The 22,867-nt window shown below is 45.7% G+C and overlaps 1 protein-coding gene across 2 annotated transcripts in view; it reads left to right on the forward strand.

Moving 5' to 3' along the window:
* The window catches only part of ccdc47 (coiled-coil domain containing 47), a 32,976-nt gene extending 18,817 nt beyond the window's left edge, over positions 1-14,159 (forward strand). For both annotated transcript variants that reach the window (XM_041173534.1, XM_041173535.1), the window contains exons 3-13: positions 3,248-3,352; positions 4,328-4,502; positions 5,036-5,157; positions 6,318-6,383; positions 8,127-8,228; positions 8,991-9,101; positions 9,974-10,059; positions 11,057-11,115; positions 11,376-11,485; positions 12,114-12,281; positions 13,542-14,159. In XM_041173534.1, the coding sequence (XP_041029468.1) occupies positions 3,248-3,352; positions 4,328-4,502; positions 5,036-5,157; positions 6,318-6,383; positions 8,127-8,228; positions 8,991-9,101; positions 9,974-10,059; positions 11,057-11,115; positions 11,376-11,485; positions 12,114-12,281; positions 13,542-13,622 (1,185 nt within the window). In that variant the 3' untranslated portion in view covers positions 13,623-14,159. The remainder of the gene's footprint in view (positions 1-3,247; positions 3,353-4,327; positions 4,503-5,035; positions 5,158-6,317; positions 6,384-8,126; positions 8,229-8,990; positions 9,102-9,973; positions 10,060-11,056; positions 11,116-11,375; positions 11,486-12,113; positions 12,282-13,541) is intronic.
* The last annotated feature ends 8,708 nt before the right edge of the window (positions 14,160-22,867 follow it).

Consider the following 22,867-nt stretch of genomic DNA (forward strand, 5'->3'; position numbering starts at 1 on the left):
AATCCATCTGGTCCAGGTGATTTATCCACCTTCAGACCTTTCAGTTTTCCTAGTACCTTCTCCTTGGTAATGGCCACCATACTTACCTCTGACCCCAACTCTCTTGAACTTTGGGGATGTTACTCGTGTCTTCTACCGTGAAGACTGACGCAAAGTACCTATTCAGTTCCTCCGCCATTTCTTTGTTCCTCATTATTACTTCTCCAGCGTCAGTTTCCAGTGGCCCAATGTCCACTTTTGCCTCTCTCTTACCCTTTATATATCTAAAAAAAACTCTTGCAATCTTCTTTTATATTACAGGCTAGTTTATCCTCATATTTAATCTTCTCCCTCCTTATTTCTTTTTTAGTTGTCCTCTGTAGGTCTTTGTAGGCTTCCCAATGCCCTGGCTTCCCACTGCTCTTTGCTGCATTGTATGCTTTCTGTTTAGCTTTTATGCTGTCCCTGACTTCCCTTGTCAGCCATGGTTGCCTTGTCCTCCCTTTAGTATGCTTCTTCTTCCTAGGGATGAATTTTTGCAGTGCCTCCCAGAAACTCCTGCTAGGCTCATCTCCCAGTCAATTCCGGCCAGCTCCTCCCTCATGCCTCTGTAGTTACATCTGATTCCAGCTTTTTCCTCTCAAATTGCAGGGTAAATTCTATCATATTATGGTCACTTCCTCCTAAGGGTTCCTTCACCTTAAGCTCCCTTATCAAATCTGTCTCATTACACATCACTAAATCTAGAATTGCCTGTTCCCTAGTGGGCTGCACCACAAGCTGCTCCAAAAAGCCATCTCGTAGACATTCCACAAATTCCTTTTCTTGGGATCCGCTGCCAACCTGATTTTCCCAGTCTACCTGCATATTGAAATCCCCCATGATCACTGTAACCTTGCCTTTCTTATACGCCTTTTCTATCTCCTGGTGTATCTTGTGCCCCACATCCTGACAATTGTTCGGAGGCTTGTACATAACTCCCATTATGGTTTTTTTACCTTTGCAGTTCCTCAACTCTACCCACACAGATTCTAAATCATCTGACCCTACATCATTTCTTGCTATCGATTTAATTTAATTTCTTACTAACAAAGCAACCCCACCCCCTCTACCAACTTGCCTACCTTTTCAATAGGATGTACATCCTTGAATATTTAGCTCCCAGTCCTGATCCCCTTGCAGCCATGTCTCCGTGATGCCCACCACATCATACCTGCCAATTTCAATCTGCGCCACAAGCTTATTTACCTGATTTCGTATACTGCGTGCATTCAGATACAACACCTTCGGTCCTGTATTTCCCGTCCCCTTTCTCATTGTCATCTCTTTTATCTGATGTGCTTGAAGTTAGCCCTTTCCATACACTCTGTCCTATTTTGTGTTCTGGAGACTTTAATAGCCTCTCCTGGGCTCTCCTTTCTTTTCAGTTTTTTCATAATTTTCCATGAAGTTGAATCCACCCCCCCACACGCTAACCTGCTGCTTTGTTTCCCATTAGTCATTAGTTCTTGGAGTTTTACCCTTCCCTTCCCCCCCACTTTCTAGTTCAAAGTCCTGTTGACCACCCAATTTACCCTTTTCGCTAGAACATTGGTCCCAGATCGGTTCAGGTGGAGACCGTCCCAACGTTACAGATCCCTCCTGTTCCAATACTGATGCCAGTGCCCCATGAAATGGAATCCCTCTTTCCCGCACCACTCCTTTAGCCACGTGTTTACTTCCCTTTATTCTCGCGTCCCTATGCCAATTTGCACGTGGCTCAGGTAGTAGTCCGGTGATTATAAGCCTTGAGGACCTGTTCTTTAATTTATTTCCTAGTTCCTGATAATCCCCAAACAGGTCCTCTTTCCTAGTCTTACCTATGTTATTTGTCCCGATGTGGACCACAACAATTGGATCCTACCCCTCCCTCTCCAAAATCCTTTCAAGCCGGTCAGAGATGTCCCTTACCTTGTCACCGGGCAGGCAACGTGCCATGCGGGACTCTTGATCCTGCTTACAAAGGATGCTATCAATTCCCCTAATTATAGAATTCCCTACAACTACCACTTGTCTTTTTGCTCCCCCCTCTTGAATGGCCTCCTGTGCCACGGTGCCGTGGTCAGCTGGCTCATCCTCCCTACAGCCCTGTTCCTCATCCACACAGGGAGCAAGTACCTCGTACCTGTTGGACAAGGTCAAGAGCTGAGGCTCCTCTGTTCCTGAACACACGATCCCTCTACCTGCCTCGGTTGCAATCACAACCTGCTGACCCTGACCACTGACCGAAATTGAGTTACTTAAACTACCGGGTGTGACCGCCTCCTGAAACAAAGCGTCCAGGTAACTCTCCCCCTCCCGGACGTGCCGCAGCGTCCGGAGCTCGGACTCCAGCTCATCAATTCTGAGCTGGAGTTCCTCCAACAACCAACACTTACTGCAGATATGGTCACTGCGGTTCGCAATGGGATCTGCAGCTCCCACATCATACAGCTACAGCACATCTGCCCAGCCATCTCTACTTAGATAATTAATTTATTAATTAGCTTTGCAGTGTTTTTTTTTGAAATTTGGTGCTGATTTCCTACGAACCAATCAGGTCACAGCTTTTCTGTGACATCACTTTTTCAGCTTTATCCTGTGTCTCCGCTCTCGTCGCACTCTTTTATCCTGTGTCTCCGCTGCTCTCCTTGTTCACTTTTATCCTGTTATCACAGGCGTATTCTGTGATTCAGTATGTTTCACCGCATAAAGAAAGGGAGACTAGTTTTTACATTGCAACATTCATCAACTGAGGCTGTCGTAAAGCGTTTTACAGCCAAATACTTCTTGCAGTTTAGGAAATGTGGCAGCCAGTTTGTGCACAGCAAAGCCCCATGAGCAGCAAAGTGATAAATAGTCAGAGAATCTGTTATAGGTGTTGGCTGAGGGATAACTGTTGGCTAGGACATGGGAGAAATAGTGCCATGGAATCTTTGGCATCCACTTGAGATTGGCAGGCGGGACTTCAGTTTGATGTCTCATCTGAGCGACAGCACTCCCTCAGTACTGCACTGAAGTGTCAGCCTAGAATGTGCTCAGGTCTCTGGAACTCGAGTGGAACCCACAAACTTCTGACTCTGCTGTGAGATTTCTACCACAGAGCCATGGTCTCATGAGATCAGTCTTTAAGTTGAGGGCAAAAATTTGCCACTTTAAATCTGTTAAACTGTACTTGTTGGCTTCAGTTTGCCGAACTTTGTCATGCAGGGTTTGTTACTGATGCTGTCTGTGTTTTTTTACTCAACAGGAAGGAGACGCAGAAGGAGAGCCATTTGATGATGAAGAATTTGAAGGTTATGAGGAGGTGGACAGACCTTCCAGCAGAAGCAAAGGTCCAATTAAAATTGTTAATGTGAGCACCCAGCAGCAAAAACACCACATTTTATTGTTATTTCTCCTGCAGGTAACTTCAGTGAAGCCCCTGGTGGCTTTGTAGGGGTAATTGAAGCCCCATGAAGAGCTGAGCTATTGGGCCCCCAATCTGCGTTCTTAGCTGATTTCAGCTGGGACAATAGTCAAATGGTGTCGTTGACATGGGAAAGACAAAATAGGCCAGGATGTCACCTGTTCCACCACCTCATGGATCATCATAAAAATCCCAGATAGATTCAGGCTCGAGTTGAGTTGAAGTCATACAGATTTCAAATGTTACCTCTGTTTCTCTCTCCACAGATGCTGCCAGACCTGCTGAGTTTTTCCAACATTTTGTTTTTATTTGAGTTGTACATTACCTGGCAATGTTTCTTTTACCTGAAGGTCCTTGTTTTTCGAGAGCAGGGCCGAGGCCCATAGAAATCAGAGGGGCAGGCGCAGGGCCGAGGGCCAGAGAAATCAGAGGGGTAGGCACAGGGCTGTGGCCCATAGAAATCAGAGGGGTAGATGCAGGGCCGAGGCCTATAGAAATCAGAGGGGTAGATGCAGGGCTGAGGGCCAGAGAAATCAGAGGGGCAGGCACAGGGCTGAGAGAGCAGAGTGGCAGCAAAATTCAGAAGAGAAGAGTAGGTTAATCAAAATGTTGGCAGCGAACTTACATTCTAGAAAGGTGGGTTGGGGAAGGGAATGGGGGGCTGAATGGGGAGGACCGGGTCTCAGTTTTTAGATCCTGGAAAACAATAATAAATGAATGAGAAAGTGTGAAGAGTCTTGTTCAGAATAGTTTAAGAGCAATGACTCCAATGTACAGAGGAACACTAAAGATCCCCAGTGTGTGGAATGAGTTGGGTTGGTAGTGAACCTGGGGAGACCCTGCTATGTTGTTATTGGGTTCAGTTTATTACCTTCCATGCCAGTTCAAACTGATAATTGCTGTCCTTCTAACCCCGGTTAGGTCCCCCATCATCTGCAGAACAGCTGGGAGAGCTATTACATGGAGATTCTGATGGTGACAGGCCTGTTGGCATACATCATGAACTACATCATAGGCAAAAACAAAAACAGCAGACTGGCTACTGCTTGGTTCAATTCTCACAAGGAACTGCTGGAGTCTAACTTTTCCCTGGTTGGTGAGTCCCTGAATTACAAACTCTTTGCTCTGGGTTTTGTTCACTTATTGGTGTCCAGAGTCAGTGTATGTTTTTTCTGCCCCTGCTGATATGCCCAGCAACTGCCACTGCCACTGTTTCCTGGTGACGTTAGGGTTCAATGACTGTGTTCTGTGGCCTGAGCGCACCAGGGCCCTGTGTTCCGGTGGGGTTGTCAACTGAACCAAGTTGACCTCTTGATGGTGAACTATCTTCCCTGGTCCTTCCAGCCCTGGCATGCTGACATCAAATGGGACTCCCAGTGGTTTTCACAGCAGACAATAGCTTAGCCCTACACAGACTGCAGCATTCTGAACCCTGGATCAGTACTGCAATAGGTGGATTATTCCATCAATGGGTGGACCTGAGGGAGGCAGTCAGTTTGATTGATTAAAGTGATGCCAGGCCAGTGGTTGATTGGTTTTCCATTAGCAACACCCTCTGCTGGAGCAGATTGGTAACTGGGTTTTTTTTATTGGCTGATGTCGCAACTGATGTGATTTCATTGTTTGCAGGGGATGATGGCATCAATAAAGAACCCATCAGCACAGGAAAACTAACTCAGGAAAATGAACATATCTACAACCTGTGGTGCTCAGGGCGTGTGTGCTGTGAGGGAATGCTAATTCAGCTAAAGGTTTGGGAACCTACTTGAATCCAGCCTTGGAGGCCTAGAGATCAGGAATTTAAGCTGCCTGTGAACAAAGTAAATGTATCATTCTCTAGGTTTTTGCAATCACAAGCTAAATGTTGCCTTGTTCTGCTTGACTTCAAATTTAAGCGATACTAGATGACATCAAGGAGGTCCTGTGGCCTTTTTGGTAGAGTCCCTGCCTCTGAGCCAGAAGCTCAGGGTTCATGTCCAGCTCAGGTGGCCTCCATTTTATTTTTCACCCTGTTCCTGGAGCTGGTGGGGCCAAACCTCAGGTGAGCTCACCGTGAATTTGAGGAGAGCTGAGCTGTGCCCTGTTGTCCCTTACTGAGGGAAGGGCAGAGCAGGGTCACAGGACAACACTCAAGGGGGTGGGGAGAAAGAATGGAAATGTTGTCTCACATGCAGAGAGGCTGGACAGGAATACATCAGGATCACCCCTGAGAGATGGGCATCAGGTCTAGGACACTCCACGGCGCTACATCGGGTCTGCGGGCAGGCATCGAGTTCTTGTGCATGGGGGAAACATCAAGGGCAAGTTGTCTCACTGAATCAGTGCTGAAGGTGGTGCGAGAAGGTAAAGCGATAAACTAGCCTTCTCATCTGCAGTTTAATTATAGTGATGCAGATTTGTGCTGTTTGGAACAGCGAGATAAACTTCCATTTCTCTGTTTTGAAGAAGGGTCATACGGACTCTAAACGTTAACTCTGTTTCTCTCTTCGCAGATGTTGATAGACATGAGATTTTCCAGCAGTTTCTATTTTTGTTCTAAATTTCCAGCATCTGCAGTATTTTGCTTATATTCCATTCCTCTGAGCCTGTTTCCTTTTCTTCCCAAAACTTGTGCTTCGGCGCACCCCACCCCCCAATGTGGTCCTCTAAGTGAAAAGGCTGGACAAGCCTGTACTAGGTGGTAGAGGTTGCGGGTTTGGAAGGTGCCGTCGAAGGAGCCTTGGCGAGTTGCTGCAGTGCATCTTGTAAATGGTACACACTGTTGCTACTGTGCCTTGGTGCTGGGATGGAGTGAATGTGATGGTGGTGGGTTGTTTTGTCTTGGATGGTGTTGAACTTCTTGAGTGTTGTTGGAGCTGCACTCTTGAGGCTGCATGCTGCTGTAAACGTGTGATATTTGCTTCTTTTCTAGTTCTTGAAACGGCAGGATCTATTGAATGTACTTGCAAGAATGATGAGGCCTGCCAGTGATCAAGTGGTATGTATAAACTTTAATAAACTCTGCTAATGATTGTATCTCTTTGGCTGGCTAGTGTTACATTGAAATGGACTATTTTCATATCGCTCTTAATTTCACACTGTCATGGTGTCCTGGCAAAATGGACTGAAAGCAGACCCCAAATGCCCCAGTTGGTGCAGCTATTCACAATATAGCTGTTATGCCCAGAGTCCAGGTTTGATTCTTGGTTTGTGTAGATTTAGCTGATCTCAGCTGTTGGAGTGTTTCAGGTGCTGAATATTGGTGTCTAGGCATGAAGGTGAAATGTTTTGAAAAGCTATTTAGTGTCACACGGAGTTAATCTGGCCTAAAATCAATCATCTCTTTCTCATTCTCTCTTTTAAGGAGTCAGCCATTTATGACTGAGATGAGAAATTTCTTCACCTCATAGGGTTGTGAACCTCCCTCTACCCCAGAGAGCTATGGATTCTCAGTCATTGAATATAGTCAAGACAGAGGTTCAATAGATTTTTCAATACTAAAGAAATTAATGAATCCGGGGATAGTATAGGATAATGGAGTTAAGTTAAAGATCAGCCAAGATCTTGTTGAATGCTGGAGCAAGCACAAAGGGATAAATTGCCCATTTCAACTCCTATTTATGTTCTCTCTTTCCACCAAAGAACTAGTACAATGGGTCAAATGACTTTAAGCAGTATCATTCTATGATTCTTCCACAGAAACCTACAGTTTCTTCCCCCAGCCCATTGGAGAGACTTAATTCCCCCTCTCATCCCCACTATTCCAACCAGGAAAGACAGTATGGTGATCACTCATTGTGTGATGTATTTCCTTACACCAACAGTGAAATCATCTTTCCTGGTTTTGAACTGCTATCATTGAGATAGTGACTCAGGATTAACTGTCTCCATTCAGCTTCATATCTTGTATATCTGAGTAATCCCTTCAAGAATTGCCATTTCCCTAACCTTTCCCTTCAACCCAGGTCCTTCTGATGTTTGAGATCAGCTCCATGTCTGCTCTCTGTTTTCAAGGCTTCAGCTTTGCTCTTGTGCCTAGGTGATGAGAATCTGAACTTGGTGTCCAAGATGCAGCTTAACCAAAGCACTGCACAGCTATAGCATGGGAACCTTAATTTTTATACCCTACTAATTTGGCAGTATAGCTCAGCATTCTGTAGGGCTTTTTGCTGTTCTGCAATGATTTGGACATGGTCTTGAACCTGCTGGTGTTGGATCTCCCCATCTCTCGGCCTTTCTCCCAGCTAGTTCAACATCATCATGTAGGTCAGGCAGTATCTGTAGCAAAATGGAAATCAGTCAGTTGATGCTTCAGATCTTAACAGCCTTTCTGATATTTCAAAGCTGCCTGACCACATGAGCATTTCCAGTTTTTTATAGATTCCCCAGCTTCTTCTGTACTTTGCTTTTTGTTCACGCCCCATTTTTGACTTATAGGTACAAGTATTTTAACCCAGGCTCTTCCATTTGAGGGTGTTTTAACCTTTATTTAACAATATCTGTCATTACTTGTAGTCTGTGAGCTCCTCTGCTGTTTGTAAATATCTTCTGTTCCTGGGTGGTTACCCTCGACCACGTGTGCGTGTGTAACTTTCTCTGTTTTTGCCCTTTCTGTCTGTCTGTCTCTCATTCTCTCTCTCTCTCTCTCTCTCTGCCTGTCACACCCCTTCAGTTTGCTGCACAAGTGCTTGTATTTTAAGGAAGGGATGGAAATGAGAGCTTGTTGTGATTCCTTCTATAGCAAATCAAAGTGACAATGAATGAGGAAGACATGGACACCTATGTGTTTGCAATCGGTTCACGGAAGGCCATGGTTCGGATGCAGAAGGAGATGCAGGACTTGGTATGTAATGAGAGACTGTGGTCAGTGGCTGTTATTCTTCAGTAGTATCTTGTACAGTATGCATGAGCCCATGGGCTTTAGCTAATGATGTATGTCAATGTCATGTGAAGTGTTCAACCCTATGTTATTTGCACCTATTGTATATTTCAGAAACTATATTTCATAATTTTAACTGATACAAAATTGCTGACTTGTTTGCTTTCAAGCCAGAGAGACCAACAGATTTTTCATTGGGTTAAGTTTTTGAAATATGGAGCAAAGGCAGAAAAGTGAGAGTGAGGTGTAGATCATCCATGATCGAATTGAATTGCAGAAGGGGGCCCAAGAGGGCCGAAAAGCCTATTGTACCTAACGTTACACTCCTGTAACACAGTAACAGATCGTTGAGTATCTAAGTATTTTCCTGTGGAGGAGATGATGGAGACCATTGCGGTGACTGACCTTCAATTATTATTAAAAGCACAGACTGCAAATGGATAAATGTAGAAACTATGCACTTGTGTTTGACAGCTAAAAAAGTATCCCAGAGCTTTCTGAACTACTGCAGGAAATCAAAAACTGAATTTAATCCAGGCCTTTTACACTGATGCTTCAGTAATGGCAGGGATAGTGGCTGCTGGGAGCACATTCCTGTTTGCCATGTGTTTAATATCTATTGTGACTGATAGCTTACTGTTAGAATAATTGCTGGTCCTCTAACCTTTATCTGGGGAATTGTGATTGTTTAGTCAAGGAGCTATAAACACTCGCTTTCTTTTCTAGAGTGAGTTCTGCAGCGATAAGCCCAAGTCAGGGATAAAGTTTGGGCTTCCTGATTCACTGTCTATCCTGTCTGAGATGGCCGAGGTCACAGAGGGTATCCTGGACAACAGGGTGAGTGTGTTGAATTAGGTAAGAGTATAACTTGTAAAAGTTAACAGAATTTGTCACTAAATTTGGTGTGAATTCAACAAAGCTTCTCTGCTATGGCCTCAGATCTTAGCTAGGCTGGCAGTAAAGGTATACAATTGGCTCAGCACTAGAAGTTGTTAGATTAGCATATATGTGTGTGTGCTAGTGATGATGAGTTAGACTCTTTCCACTTTGTATATCTAGTATCCTGATCAAACATACCCAGAAATAAGAACAGGTCTTGAAGTGTTAAGCCTCCCTTTCTCTCTCTCCACAGGAGCTGACCTGCTGAGCATTTCCAACATTTTCTGTTTTTATTTCAGAATTCCAACATCAGGAATATTGTTTTTTGTTTGAAGCACTCCCAAGACAGGGTACAGCACAGGTTAGGTACAGAGTAAAGCTCCCTCTACACTGCCCCCATCAAACCCTCCCAGGGCAGTTACAGCAGGGGGTTAGATACAGAGTAAAGCTCCCTCTACACTGTCCCCATTAAAGAGGCTCTGCCTTAAGCTACTCCATTGTGGCTCATTTCCCACAGTTCTCTCTCCGTTTTGAAAGCCCTTGCCATCTAGGAACTGGATATGAGCATTACATCCAGCACAGAGATATTTACCCCACTGAATTTATCATACTCCCCAGGTTGCAATGGTGAAAGGACAGTTTCCAACACATTGTGCAGCTGATACCTCTAAGTTGACCATGGTTCCCCCATCCCAGTCCATCCATGCTTATGTTTATAAGGTCATTGGTGTGTATCTGAGTCTTACCTTTGCAGCTCTGTTCAGGTGTTTGCTAAAGCCTGCCTTATTGTACATTGAAATGTTTGGAACGTTTTCTCTTTCTGTTCCCAGATGGTGCACTTCCTGTCAAATCATGCCGACAAGATTGAGTCTGTTCATTTTTCGGATCAGTTCTCTGGCGCTAAAATTATTCAAGAGTAGGTATCAATAGTATCAGCATGAATAATCTCTGCTGAATTTGTGATGATCAAATGTTTCCAACATCAATGGGCAATCCCAATTGCAGAAATGTTGTTTTTCAGATTCTTAAAGATCGGGGAATATTTTCTGGGTCAGAACCCTCAGGGTGGGGTAGTCGGAGTCCTGGTGGAATGTTACAGGAGCATTTGGAGCCCCTGGAGGAGGGGGCAGGGTCACTTGGAGTCCTGATGATGGACCTCTGCCAGGGCACACACTGGGAAATTTTGAATGATGTCTCTATATCCCTGTGTAGATGTGCTTAATGCCTGGTCACCTCTCCCTCAATATTCCTGGCATCATAACATCTCTGATGGGAGTTGGCTCCTCCATGCCATGGATGCTGGAACCATTCTCTGCTTCTGGTGGGTCTTTGCTGACTAAACTGATCCACCTTGGGCAGCAGTGGGGCATTATCATTATCCTCAGAATCCCTGATCTAGGGTGGAAACAATTATTCAGGGTTCCTGTTGACACAGAGCAGCGTGCACGTGGTTATGAGATAAGCTAACAACCATGGTATTGGGTTGGTGCCGCTCGGGTGAGGACTGGGTGATGCTGTTTGTTTGTGAAATCTGTACCCAAGAGAGTTGGTGTCTTCAGCAAGTAAGCAGTCCCTTGAGGGTTTTGGCCTGGAGTGCAGCTACCTCACTGCCTCCCCCTTCCCCAACTTCTAACAAAGGGTCAGAGAATATAATCACTAATGCCCATGATGCAGAGCTTGCAATGGCAACCACTGACAATGCCTCTTAAACTTTCCGTTTTTGTTGGGTAGAAATGAAGGAGTGATGATTTGTTGGGACATTAAATGAAGATAAATATTTTTATTGACCATTTATTTATTGTTTGACTAAGCGTGGAATATTTTGCAATATTTAATTTGTTGCCTGTCTGTACAATCAGGAGGAAGCTTTGTCTATGCTCCTTTAATCCTTTACTTTCCCCCTTTTTATTTAGAGAGGGTCAGCCCCTCAAGCTGCCTGACACTAAAAAGACACTACTGTTTACATTTAATGGTAAGTTTTGATTCATGGCACGTTGGGGAGGAGTGACCCTGCGCAGAGAATGCATTTTTGGGGGTGTGAAATGGGAGCAATTGGTGGAAAATTGAATTGATGGATGAAGGAGTTTTGGACTCCATGTTTATGAACTAGTGATTGTGAAGGATGCAGGAAGCTCAAGTTAGTTCAATTTTGATCCATTAAGCTGTTACTGGTTGTGCAGAGTGATTGTTCATGATCGAGGTTAGGCCTTATTGCGTGTTTATTCTATGCAGTGCCTGGAATCGGCAACACGTCTCCAAAGGACATGGAGTCCTTGCTACCGTTAATGAACATGGTTATTTACAGCATTGACAAGGCAAAGAAGTATCGTCTGAACAGAGAGGTGAGAGCATATTGCATGTGCTTTGTTTCATGGTTGGTTCACTCTGCACATTAGAGCTTCTCATTGGATAGCTGCCCCAGTGAGGACTGATTGCTTTAATAATCAGCTACCATTTTGTTAGGTTGGAGATGCCCATTTGCTAGTTTCCCTCATTTGTGTCTCCATCCTGCTTCTGCCACTGTCTGATATTCTCTTGGTTCCCCTGAAACCACCCCCTACCCCCACCCCATACTGACCTCGCACAAGCAATGTTTACTGCATGTTTGAGGATGTGGTGGACCATCTAGCCAGTTTTCAAGTTTGATACATGCGATCACTTTACTCTATCGCTTCGACCTCTTTTGTCTAAAAAACATCCACATGCTTCGAATACAACAAATATCTCCCTAATGGCAGTGGGATGACTATGTATCTCTACCAGTGTTAGTTTATTCAGCTGATGTGTGGAGGGTGCTCTTGCTATTTTCCCAACCTCCTTTCCACACCCCACTCCAACTTTTCTTTCTATACTCCTCTTCCCTTCCACTTCCCTTTCCCTCATTCCTCAGTGCTGCATGCAAGTGACTACACAACTAACAGTGCAGGTTTCCTTTTATTCTGCCGCCCACCCCTCCCCTGACCTCCCCAGGGTAAGGTGAAAGCTGATAAAAATCGTGCTCGTGTGGAGGAGAACTTTCTAAAGATGACGCATGCGCAGCGTCAAGAAGCTGCACAAACCCGCAGGGAGGAGAAAAAGCGAGCAGAGAAAGAAAGGATCATGAATGAGGAGGACCCAGAGAAACAGCGCCGGCTTGAGGTACGAAATTACCAGGCTTCTAAATACACGAGGGGGCAGCGGACAAATTTACCCTCACAAGCCCCCAAAAAGCCCTGGAATATTCTGTTTACTTCTGTCAATTTGATGGATTTTAAGACAATTTGCATTCACACAACACCTCATCTCAGCATGACCAAGTGCTTCATAGCTAATGAATCTGCACACAGCAAGGTCCCTAAATAGCATATTGGTGCTGTTGCTTGAAGAATATTGGCTACAACATAAGAGAAATCCCTGTCCTGCTTTCAGTGGTGCCATGGGACCCTTTACGTCCACTTAAAGCAGGCAAGTGGGATCTTAGTTTAATGCCCCACCTGAAGGATGGCACCTCCAACAGTGCAACACTCAGTACCATAATGAAGTATCAGCTTGAATTGTGCGCTCAAGATTGTGTGACTCAGGCAACAGTCCTATCCACTCATAAGAAAGCTGACACTCACTGTAGCTGCTAGATGTCAAGACAGACATAGGGATGAATCTGAACAAGTGACTGTGTAGCTCACCAGCTATCTGGGTTTAGGCTCCATTCCTGCTGTACACTGTATTGAGGGACACGAAAGCAGAGGAGTTGCCAGAGGTGGCCTAGTATGCACATCTTCCTCTGGAATATGCAGGTGACCCTGTTGCCAATCTTTGAGATGACCAATTGGAGCCTTTAGTAACAATCCCCTTCCTTGGACTGTACCTTCACTGCAGTTACATGCATTTATATAGCACCTTTCACAACCTTAGACCACCCCGAAGTGCTTCACACCAATTGAGTACATTTTTCAAAAGTATAATCTGTAGAAATTGTGATGGCCAATTTTTAAATGGCAAGGTCCCACATAGAGCAATGTGAGAATCACCAAATAATCTATTTTTTTGTGGTGTTGGTTGGGGTATAAATATGAACTAGGACACACCCTTCAAAATTGAGCCATTGGATCTTTTATACACCTCAAAGGGCTGATGAGACCTCAATTTAACATCTCATCTAAAAGATGGAACCTCAGAGTGCCGCACTCCCTCAGTACTGCGCTGGAATGTCCGCCTGGATTGTGTGTTCAGGTCTTGGGATTGGAACTTGAATCCTTGAATTTCTGCCTCAGAGGTGAGGGGGCCGATCACAGTTGGCATCTCTCCTCAGCCAAGGCTGGACCAGGGAGTTTTGGTGGTGCAACACTGACCTATTTGCTGCAGATTTTCCTTTTTCCTCTGTCCCTCTTGCTGGGTTCAATTCTCTGTTCTTCATGGCAGGAAGCTGCTCTTCGTCGTGAGCAGAAGAAGTTGGAGAAGCGTCAAATGAAAATGAAACAGATCAAAGTGAAAGCAATGTAGGAGCAGCAAATAACCTGGAGGAGGAGGGGAAGGCTGCTGCCTTGCAAGAGAGAAGACCCACATCAAATTGAAATGTTTGATTTTAATGGAAAATAAAACCTCAGGGCACCCAAATAATCGATAAGCAATTTATACAACGAGTTCCACACCTGCCATTTTTAAAAACCTGGCGAAATGCGATTTCCTTCCTTTTGCCCTACTACTCGCTTGATTCTGCATGAAACTCCGCCGTGAGCTGCTCTGGGGTTGGATATCACCTTGTCCAACCCTACTCCGACCACCAGCTTCTAACAGGACTGGATTTGAACCCTTGAGAATCAAAACACGGAGTTTAAACTGACGATTTGAGCAGACGTGCAACACACTAAGCAGTAGAATCCAGTAGTGACTTACTGTGGTATTTTTGGGTGGTGGTAATAATATCACTGATCCATAATTTTACCATGTAATTTCCAGATGGTCATCAATACAGATGTGTTAGATTTATCACAGGTTTATCAATTTGTATTTACAGAATTAGATTACTGAAGGATCTAATTTTCCTGTCTGGCTGGCATCTTTGTTGAATTGAATGGGCAGCACAGGCACTCACTGCACAACCGAACAGCCTGGAGTAGCGTAAGAGCTTTGGGTTGGCTTGGTTTAGTCCTTGCTGGGGTTACATTGAAAACTGGAGCGGGGGGTTGGTTGGCGGGGGTGGTGATCCCAGCAGGAAAAGAATCCTGTTAAGGGTGAGGGGGCGGCCCTTCGTGCAATGCTCGACAGGTCTCGAGGTGAGTCACCTGATGGTTTCATCACTGTTCCAAGCTGGCCTCAGGCAGGGCTACATTAGGAAAACTCTTAATTGTTCCCGGTGCCCTGCACTTGGGGAGGAAAAGGTTTGAGCCACAGTTTCTGCACCTGACCATTTCCCATCACACCTTCTCTTTGCCTTTACTTCTTCCTTCCAGCCCCAAAATTTACTGGAATTGCACATTTGGACATCAGGCAAAAGCAAGGTTAACACACGGAGCAGTTAATCAACATTCCCTTATAATTAGAGAGTGGGCATCATTCTCACAGCTTGGGGCAACATCAGCATTAAAGCTGGGAGGAGGTTGAAAAATACTGCCCTGGCCTGTAGGTGGGAGTGTTGCTGCTGTGAAACCAATTACACCAGGCCTGTCTCCAATCAAGGATGAGAAACATTTTCCTGTGTTTAGCCAGATGTTTTGATATGTATCCATGGTTAGACTTTTCTCCAAAGCACCTGAGCAATCCAGGAGGTATTTTTGCTTTCCAAGTGGGGTGAACTCTTCCTCCTCCTCCCTCACCCCGCCCCCTAAAAAAATCTTTGGTACACTTTCCACTTACCAAAGTCCAGTGATTTTAGGCATAGAATTGGCAAGAGTCACCATGTGGGGACTCCCAAATGTACACATGGTTACAGCCTCACTAGCGCAGGGCACTTCTAACCCCATGTTACTTTATCCACCCTCCATGATAGAGAATCTCAGTGATAGGCACTGCTCTAGAGCACTGTTTTCTGACCTTTCTAACTGGGGCTGGTTCTGCTGATGGGCTGCACTCCATATGGGCCAACAGTGCTTACTGATGGTCAGTAAAGATACTAATATTGGGAAACCACTGGCTGGAGAGTACGTTGATGTATTTTCTGGCACTGCGCTTGCCCATTCCTGTCAAGTAAAGGTGACACCGATTTCAAAAAAAAAGAAAATCTCCCACTGAATGCTGTTGGATTTACTCAATCTAGAGACAGCTCCCGACCGAGCTTCATGTGGACTTGGATTTCCACTACCCTTTGTGTGAAAATGTGCTTCCTGATTTCATTCCTAATTGACTCAGCAGCCCCCATTGGAACTGAATTTTGTATTTCTGTCAAGTGCAATGCGCCCAGACATTCATAAAGTCAACAGGGAAAAACAATTGTAACCAACTACTGAAAGGTAACTGAACCATATTGTATGGGGTGATTCAGCTCAAATGCTACAATGCCAGTAAGGATCTGTTTCTACACCAATGCAATGAGTCAGCTTAATCTCAAGGGAGCACTTTTGAAGATTGAGGAAGATAAGTTGTTTATGCGAGACACTGTGGTTAGCTAACAATTGTTCAGTTAGTGAAGCAATTATGTAGCCAGATCATGTCGACCTGAAGGTACTGGGTTTGACTCCTAGTTTCAGCTGAGGTGGCTAGCCTAGGCCAGAGCGGCAGTAGGAAAGCACCGATTTGACTCCTCGGCTAGTGATGGGACAATAGGAAGAATTATCAGCCCACTATTGACCACTGTCCATTAGCCCCTGCTGAAGGATGTGTGTGAAGTGTAAGAATGGGCCTGCAGTGGTGCTCATTAACCATTGAACCTCAATTTAGATTCACATGACAAGAGTAATCACCTTTTTGCAAGACTGGAGGGCTGGCGATGCTGTAACCCGGGGGAGTTGGCAACTTCAAGGGAGAAGAGACAATGGCCAAAGAGACAGCGTCAAGAGTTGATGTATTCTGCCCCTTCTAACATCCAAAGGGGTTAGGGGCAATGCAGAGCTTGTGAACATCTGTAAATCTGGTTATTCTGTTAAGTTGAGAGGAGAAAATTTTTACTTGTGTGTGGAAAAGGGAAGTTCACTCTTGGGAGAGAATTTGTGCTATAGGATGGTGAGCCACTGCTTTCAATACTCACTAGCAATTGTACAGCCTTGGCTGATCAGCGTGTTTTTAGTTGGGAATTTCAAGATCTTTCCATTGCCGTCTTGCGCATAGTTGCTTCTCCCGGGGCTCTTGCCTACGAAACTTTGTCCGATACTGCAGTGTAACATGAGGTGGACGGAAGGGAGGGTGTTCGCTGAATATTTTTGTTCTAGAGTTTATTTAAGTAAATGGAAAGTTATTGAATCAATCATGGTATGTGTGTGGTAAGCATGGACTTAATAAAAACAAAACTTTTGTATTGCAATAAAAGTGTTCCATTTTGTAGATTGGTCTTTGGGACCTGAGCTGAACTAATTTCCATCACATTTTGTGGGAAATTCTTATCTGCACCTTATTTCCTTATTAAAATTCCCAGGAGTAGGACAATCCACACAGGTTTAAAAAAAGCAGATGATTACTCTTTTGGTGAATTTTGTGCTGATCGAGGTGAGGGAATATTCATGATGATGAATTAAATGCTTTCTATTTTCTACACCTAGTATCCGTATCCAACGATAAAGCGCAGAAGTGTAAACACTTCCTCGCCACAAATGCTTCCTGACCCGTTGAGTGTTTAATGTTCTCTGCTTTTGTTTTATATTTCCAACAATGCCCTTCAACCCTAACTTCAAGAATTGTCCTCCTGCATCAGTGTGACGTGTTTCCTACACCAGCTGTCAGAGGGTGATTTCCAATTAGAGCTAAAAGGTTATTGACTGTCTGCAGAAAAACTTGCATTTACGCAATTGATAGTTAGGAGGCAGATTTAGACTAGGTAAACTTTATTTCATGGTCAGAGCCACGTGGGAAGAAGATTTATCTCGATTTCAAGAACCTGCTGAATGAATAATATTGTGCCCTGTAATTTCAGTGATTTTTGAATTCTTGTTCCTAATTTTTCATCTGCGTCCACAGGGAAATGAACACAACAAATCATTGAAATATTGAAATGTATTCCTATTCCATGCAGTTTCTATTCATGTAACATTCTGTGGTAGATGACTTGTACATAGAATTACTTTTTCAGACAAATAGTACCCTATCTCTTATGAGGTTTGCAATTTATTATACTGGTCAGCGTTGAGGTTAGAAGGAAAAAAGCAGACCCTTGAGCAGTAGCTACTGCGCAATGACTGTATATCCTTTAGATAAACTTTGCAGGGAGTCCAAGTGTGCACAAAACTGTAACTACATAATTCTTTGTGGCTGCATTCAGAGAAGAGATTAAGCATCTTGCCTGGTGTTCACATTTGTCATATGCACAGTCTGTATTCACCTGGTGTTTGCCCTATTGATGCACCAACCCACATTGCATTCACCCCTCTAGTTATTTGCTATTTGGCATGATGCTAAGCAGCTTCTCGATGGCCCAATAATTAAGGAAGGCTTGACATCACCTCTAGTCCTAACCCTCATACTGTGTATCTATGACCTCTGGGCTTTTCTCAGCACTGTCACTGAAAGCGACGTTCTTATGAAGGTTATTTGGACCATTCCGAATTGCTTTTATGTTGGCTCTTGCCATATTCTGAGCATGTAATTTTTCAATCAATAGCTGTGATATTGGGTTAGTGCAGGTTATTTCTCACTGGCCCACTCTATCCCTTTTGTTGTCCCTCTTGGTTTTCATTTCTGTATATCTGTAGCTCTTTCTCTGTTTTAATCCGTCTCCTAATCACTTTCACTGTGTCCGTGTGTGTGTCTGTCTCCTAATCCTCTCTCTGTGTCTGTGTAGCTGCCTCTTAATCCCCCTCACTGTCTCCTAATCCCTGTCATTGTGTCTGTGTGGCTGTCTCCTAATTTCTCTCTCTCTCTGTCTCTCCATGTCTGTGTCTCCTGCTCTCCCTCAGTGTTGCTGTGTGATTGTTTCCTAATCTCTCTCCCTGTCTCCTAATCCCTTTCACTGTGCCTGTGTCTGTCTCCTAATATCTCGCATTGTGTCTCGCTGTCTGTCTCCTAATCCCTCTCATTGTGTCTGTGTGTCTGTCTCCTAATCTCTCTCTCTGTATCTGTCTCCTAAACCCTCCCTGTGTCTCTGTTTCTGACTCCTAATCCCCCTCTGTGTGTGTCTGCCTCCTAGTTCCTCTCTCTGTATCTCTCTCTCTCTCTGTTTCTGTCTCCTAATTTCTCTCACTGTGTCTGTCTCCTAACACCCCTCACTGTCTATCTGTGTGTCTCTGCCTCCTAATCCCTCTCACTGAGGTGTCTGCGTAGCTGTCTCATAATCATTGACTGTGTGTCTGTCTCTTAATCCCTCACATTGTCTCTCCCTCTATGCCTGTCTCCTAATCCCTGTCCCTCCATCTGTGTGTGCCTGTCTCCTAATCCCTTTCACGGTGTCTCTGTGTGTCTGTCTTGTAATCATTGACTCTGTGTATGGCTGTCTCCTACTCCTCCTCACTGTGTCGCTGTGTAATTGTCTCCTACTCTCTCTCACTCTCTTTGTGTTACTGTCTCCCAATACCGCTCTGTCTCTCTCTTAATCCCTCTCACTGTGTCTCTGTCTCCAAAATCCCCCTCACGGTGTCTGTGTGTCTCTTTGTGTTACTGTCTTCCAATACTGCTCTGTCTCTCTCTGAATCCCTCTCACTGTGTCTCTGTCTCCAAATCCCCCTCACTGTGTCTGTGTGTCTGTCTCCAAATCCCTCTCACTCTCTTCTCTCTGTCTCCTAATCCCTGTCGCTGTCTGTGTCTGCCTCTTAATCCCTCTCACTGAGGTGTCTGTGCGGCTGTCTCGTAGTCTCTCTGTGTGGCTGTCTCCTAATACCTGTCCCTGTGACTGTGTGTGTCTGTCTCCAAATCCCCATCTGTGTGTCTGTCTCCTAATCCCCCTCACTGTGTGTCTGTCTCCAAATCCCCCTCACTCTGCCTGTGTGTCTGCCTCCTAATCCCTGTCACTGTCTCTCTCTGTCTCCTAATTCTTCTCAATATGTCTGTGTCTGTCTCTTAATCCTTCACACTATCTCTCACCCTATGTCTGTCTCCTACTCCCTCACACTGTGTCTGTCTTCTAGTCTCTCTTACTGTCTGTGTCTCAATCTCCTAATCCCTCCCAGTGCCCCTCTCTGTGTCTGTTGCCAGATCCCCCTCACTGTGTCTCTGTGTCGCTGTCTCCTAATCCCCCTCACTGTGTCTCAGTGTGGCTGTGTCGTAATCATTGACTCTGTCTGTGTATGGCTGTCTTCTACTCCCTCTCACTATGTGGCTGTCTCTGTATCCTATCCGCTGTCTCTGTGTATCTACCTCATAATCTGTCTCTGTGTGACAGTCTCCTACTCCCTCTCATTGTGCCTCTGTGTCTCCGTCTCCTCATCCCTCTCAGTGTGTCTGTCTGTCTCATAATTATTGACTGCATCTGTGTCTGCCTTCTAATCCCTCACTGTCTGTCACTGCGTGATTGTCTCCTAATCTCTCTCACTGTCTCTCTGTCTCCTAATTCCCCTCTCTGTGTGGCTACTTCGTAATCATTGACTCTGTGCCTGTGTATGGCTGTCTCCCAATCCCTCTGTCCCTCTCTCTGTCTCCTAATCCCTGTCACCGTCTCTCTGTGCCTGTCTCCTAATCCCTCTCACTGTGTATCAGTGTGGCTGTCTTGTAATCATTGACTCTGTCTGTGTATGGCTATCTCCTACTCCCTCTGTGTGTGTCTCCATGTCCGTCTCCTACTCCCTCTCACTGTGTTTCTGTGTTACTGTCTTCTAATCCCTGTCAGTCTCTCTGTGCCTGTCTCCTAATTCCTCTTGCTGTCTCTCTCTATGTCTGTTTCCTAATCCATTCTGTGTTCCTCTGTGTCTCCCTCTTAATCCTTCTCACTGAGGTGTCCGTGTGGCTGTCTCATAATCACTGTCTCTGTGTGGCTGTCTCATAACCTTTGACTGTGTCTGTGTGTCTGTCTCCGACTACTCATTGTGTTTGTGTGTCTGTCTCCTAGTCCCTCTCACTGTCTGTGTCTTCCTCCAAGTCCCCCTCACTCTCTGTCTCGTAATCCGTCTCACTATGTCTCTGTGTCTATCTCCTAATACCCCCCCCCCCCCCCCACTGTCTATCAGTGTGCCTGTCTCCAAATCCCTCTCTCTATCTCCTAATCCATCTCACTGTCTTTATCAGTGTGTCTGTATCCAAATTCCTCTCACTCTCTCTCTTTGTCTCCCAATCGCTGTTGCTGTCTCTGTGGCTGTCTCTGTGTCTGTCTCCTTATCTCTCTGTGCCTGTCTCCTAATCCCTCTCACTGTGCCTCTGTGTGGCTGTCGCCTAATCGTTGACTCTGTCTGTGTATGGCTGTCTCCTAACCCTTCTCACTGCCTCTACCTGTGTGCCTGTCTCCAAATCCCTCCCTCTCTCTTTCTATATCTCCTAATCCCTGTCTCAGTCTCTCTGCCTGTTTCCTAATTCCTCACTGTCTCTCCTTATGTCTGTCTCCTAATTCATTTCACTCTCTTCCTCTGTATCTGCATCCTAATCTCCCTCTCAGGTGTCTGTGTGGCTGTCTCATAATCATTGACTCTGCCTCTGTGTGTCTGTTTCCTAATCCCGCTCACTGTGTTACTGTCTCCTAATCCCTGTCACTGTGTCTGTGTGTCTGTCTCCTAATCCCCCTCATTGTCTCTCTGTGTGCCTCCCTGTTAATCCCTCTCACTGTCTGTGTGTCTGCCTCCTAGTCCCACTCTTTGTCTGTTTCCTAATCCCCGTCACTGTTTCTCTGTGTGTATGTCTCGTAATCCCTCTCACTGTCTCTGTGTCTTTCTCCTAATCCCTGTCATTGTATCTGTGTGTCTGGCTGTCTACTACTCCCTCTCACCGTGTCTGTGTGTCTGTCTCCTAATCCCTTTCACCGTGTCTCTGTATGTCAGTCTCCTAAACCCCCTCACTGTGTCTATGTATAGCTGTCTCCTAGTCTTTCTCTCTGTTGTCTGTCTGCCTCATAACCCCTGTTACTGTGTCTCTGTGTGCCTGCCTCTTAATCCCTCTCACTGTCTGTGTGGCTGCCTCCTACTCCCTCTCATTGTGCCTGTGTGTGTGTCTGTCTCTTAGACATAGTCCCTCTCGCTAGTCTCTATCTCCTCATCCCTCTCACTGTGTGCCTGTCTCCTAAACTACCTCTCTGCGTCTGTGTGGCTGTCCCGTAATCATTGACTCTGTGTATGGCTGTCTCCTACTACCTCTGTGTCTCTGTGTGACTGTTTCCTAATCCCTCTTTCTGTGTGCCTGCCTCCTAATCCCACTCAATGTCACTGTGTGGTTATCATAATCATTGACTGTGTGTCTGCCTCCTAACCCTCTCACTGTCTCTCTCTATCTCATAATCCCTCTCACTGTGTCTGTCTCCTAATCCCTGTGTGTGTGTGTCGACTCCTAAACCCTCTCACTCTGTCTCTGTGTATGGCTGTCTCCTAGTCTCTCTCACTGTTGTGTGTCTGTCTCCTAATCCCTCTTGCTGTCTCTGTGTGGCTGTCTCTGAATCCTCACTTACTTGGTGTGTGCTTGTCTCCTAATAGTTCTCACCATCTCTCTGTTTGCCTGTCTCCTAAACCCTCTAGTTGTCTCCCTCTGTGTTGTGACTGTTTCCTAATTCCTTTCACTGTCTCTATCTCTGTGTCTGTCTCCTAATGCCTCTGTGTCACTATCTCCTAATCTCCCTCACTGTGCCTGTTTGGCTGTTTCATAACCCCTCTCTCTGTGTGTCTCCTAATCCCTCTCACTATGCCTATATTGGCTGTTTCCTAATCCCTGTCACTATGCCTTTGTGTCTGTCTCCGACACCCTCTCATTGTGTTTGTGTGTGTCTGTCTCCTAATCCCACTCGCTGTATCTCTGTATGGCTGCCTCGTTACCATTGACTCTGTCTGTGGATGGCTGTCTCCTACTCCCCCACACTGTGTCTGTGTGGCTGTCTTCTAATCCCTCATACTGTCTCTCTGTGTATCTCTCCATGTCTCTGCTTCCTAAACCATCTCAGTGCCTGTGTGGCTGTCTTCTAATCCCTCTCACTGTCTGTGTTACCGTCTACTAATTCCTTTCACTGTGTTTCTGTCTCTATATCCTCTCCGCTGTCTCTGAATCGTTACTGTCTCTCTCTGTATCTGTTTCTTAACCCCTCTGCCTGTCTCCTAATCCCCCTCACTGTCTCTCTGTCGGTCTAAAACCCCTCCCTGTGTCAGTCATCTGATCCCCCTCCCCCTCTCGTCGCCTAAGGCCCCTCCCCCTCCCGGTCGCCTAAGGCCCCTCCCCCTCCCGGTCGCCTAAGGCCCCTCCCCCTCCCGGTCGCCTAAGGCCCCTCCCCCTCCCGGTCGCCTAAGGCCCCTCCCCCTCTCGTCGCCTAAGGCCCCTCCCCCTCCCGGTCTCCTAATGCCCCCCCCCCCCCTCCCCTCCCGGTCTCCTAATGCCCCTTCCCCCTCACCCTGTCTCCTCCCCACCTCCCCCGTCGTCTCGTTCCCCCGCCCCCCCCCCCCCACGTCTCCCCCGCCCCACCCCCTCTCAATCTCTTCAATGCCCAGGTCTGTTTGGAAATCTACTGCGCATGCACTCCTGGGCAGTGCTAATGCGCATGCGTTACGGCT

Source organism: Carcharodon carcharias, chromosome 23 (genome assembly GCF_017639515.1).
Source record: "Carcharodon carcharias isolate sCarCar2 chromosome 23, sCarCar2.pri, whole genome shotgun sequence".
In the NCBI taxonomy this organism is placed as follows: Eukaryota; Metazoa; Chordata; class Chondrichthyes; order Lamniformes; family Lamnidae; genus Carcharodon; species Carcharodon carcharias.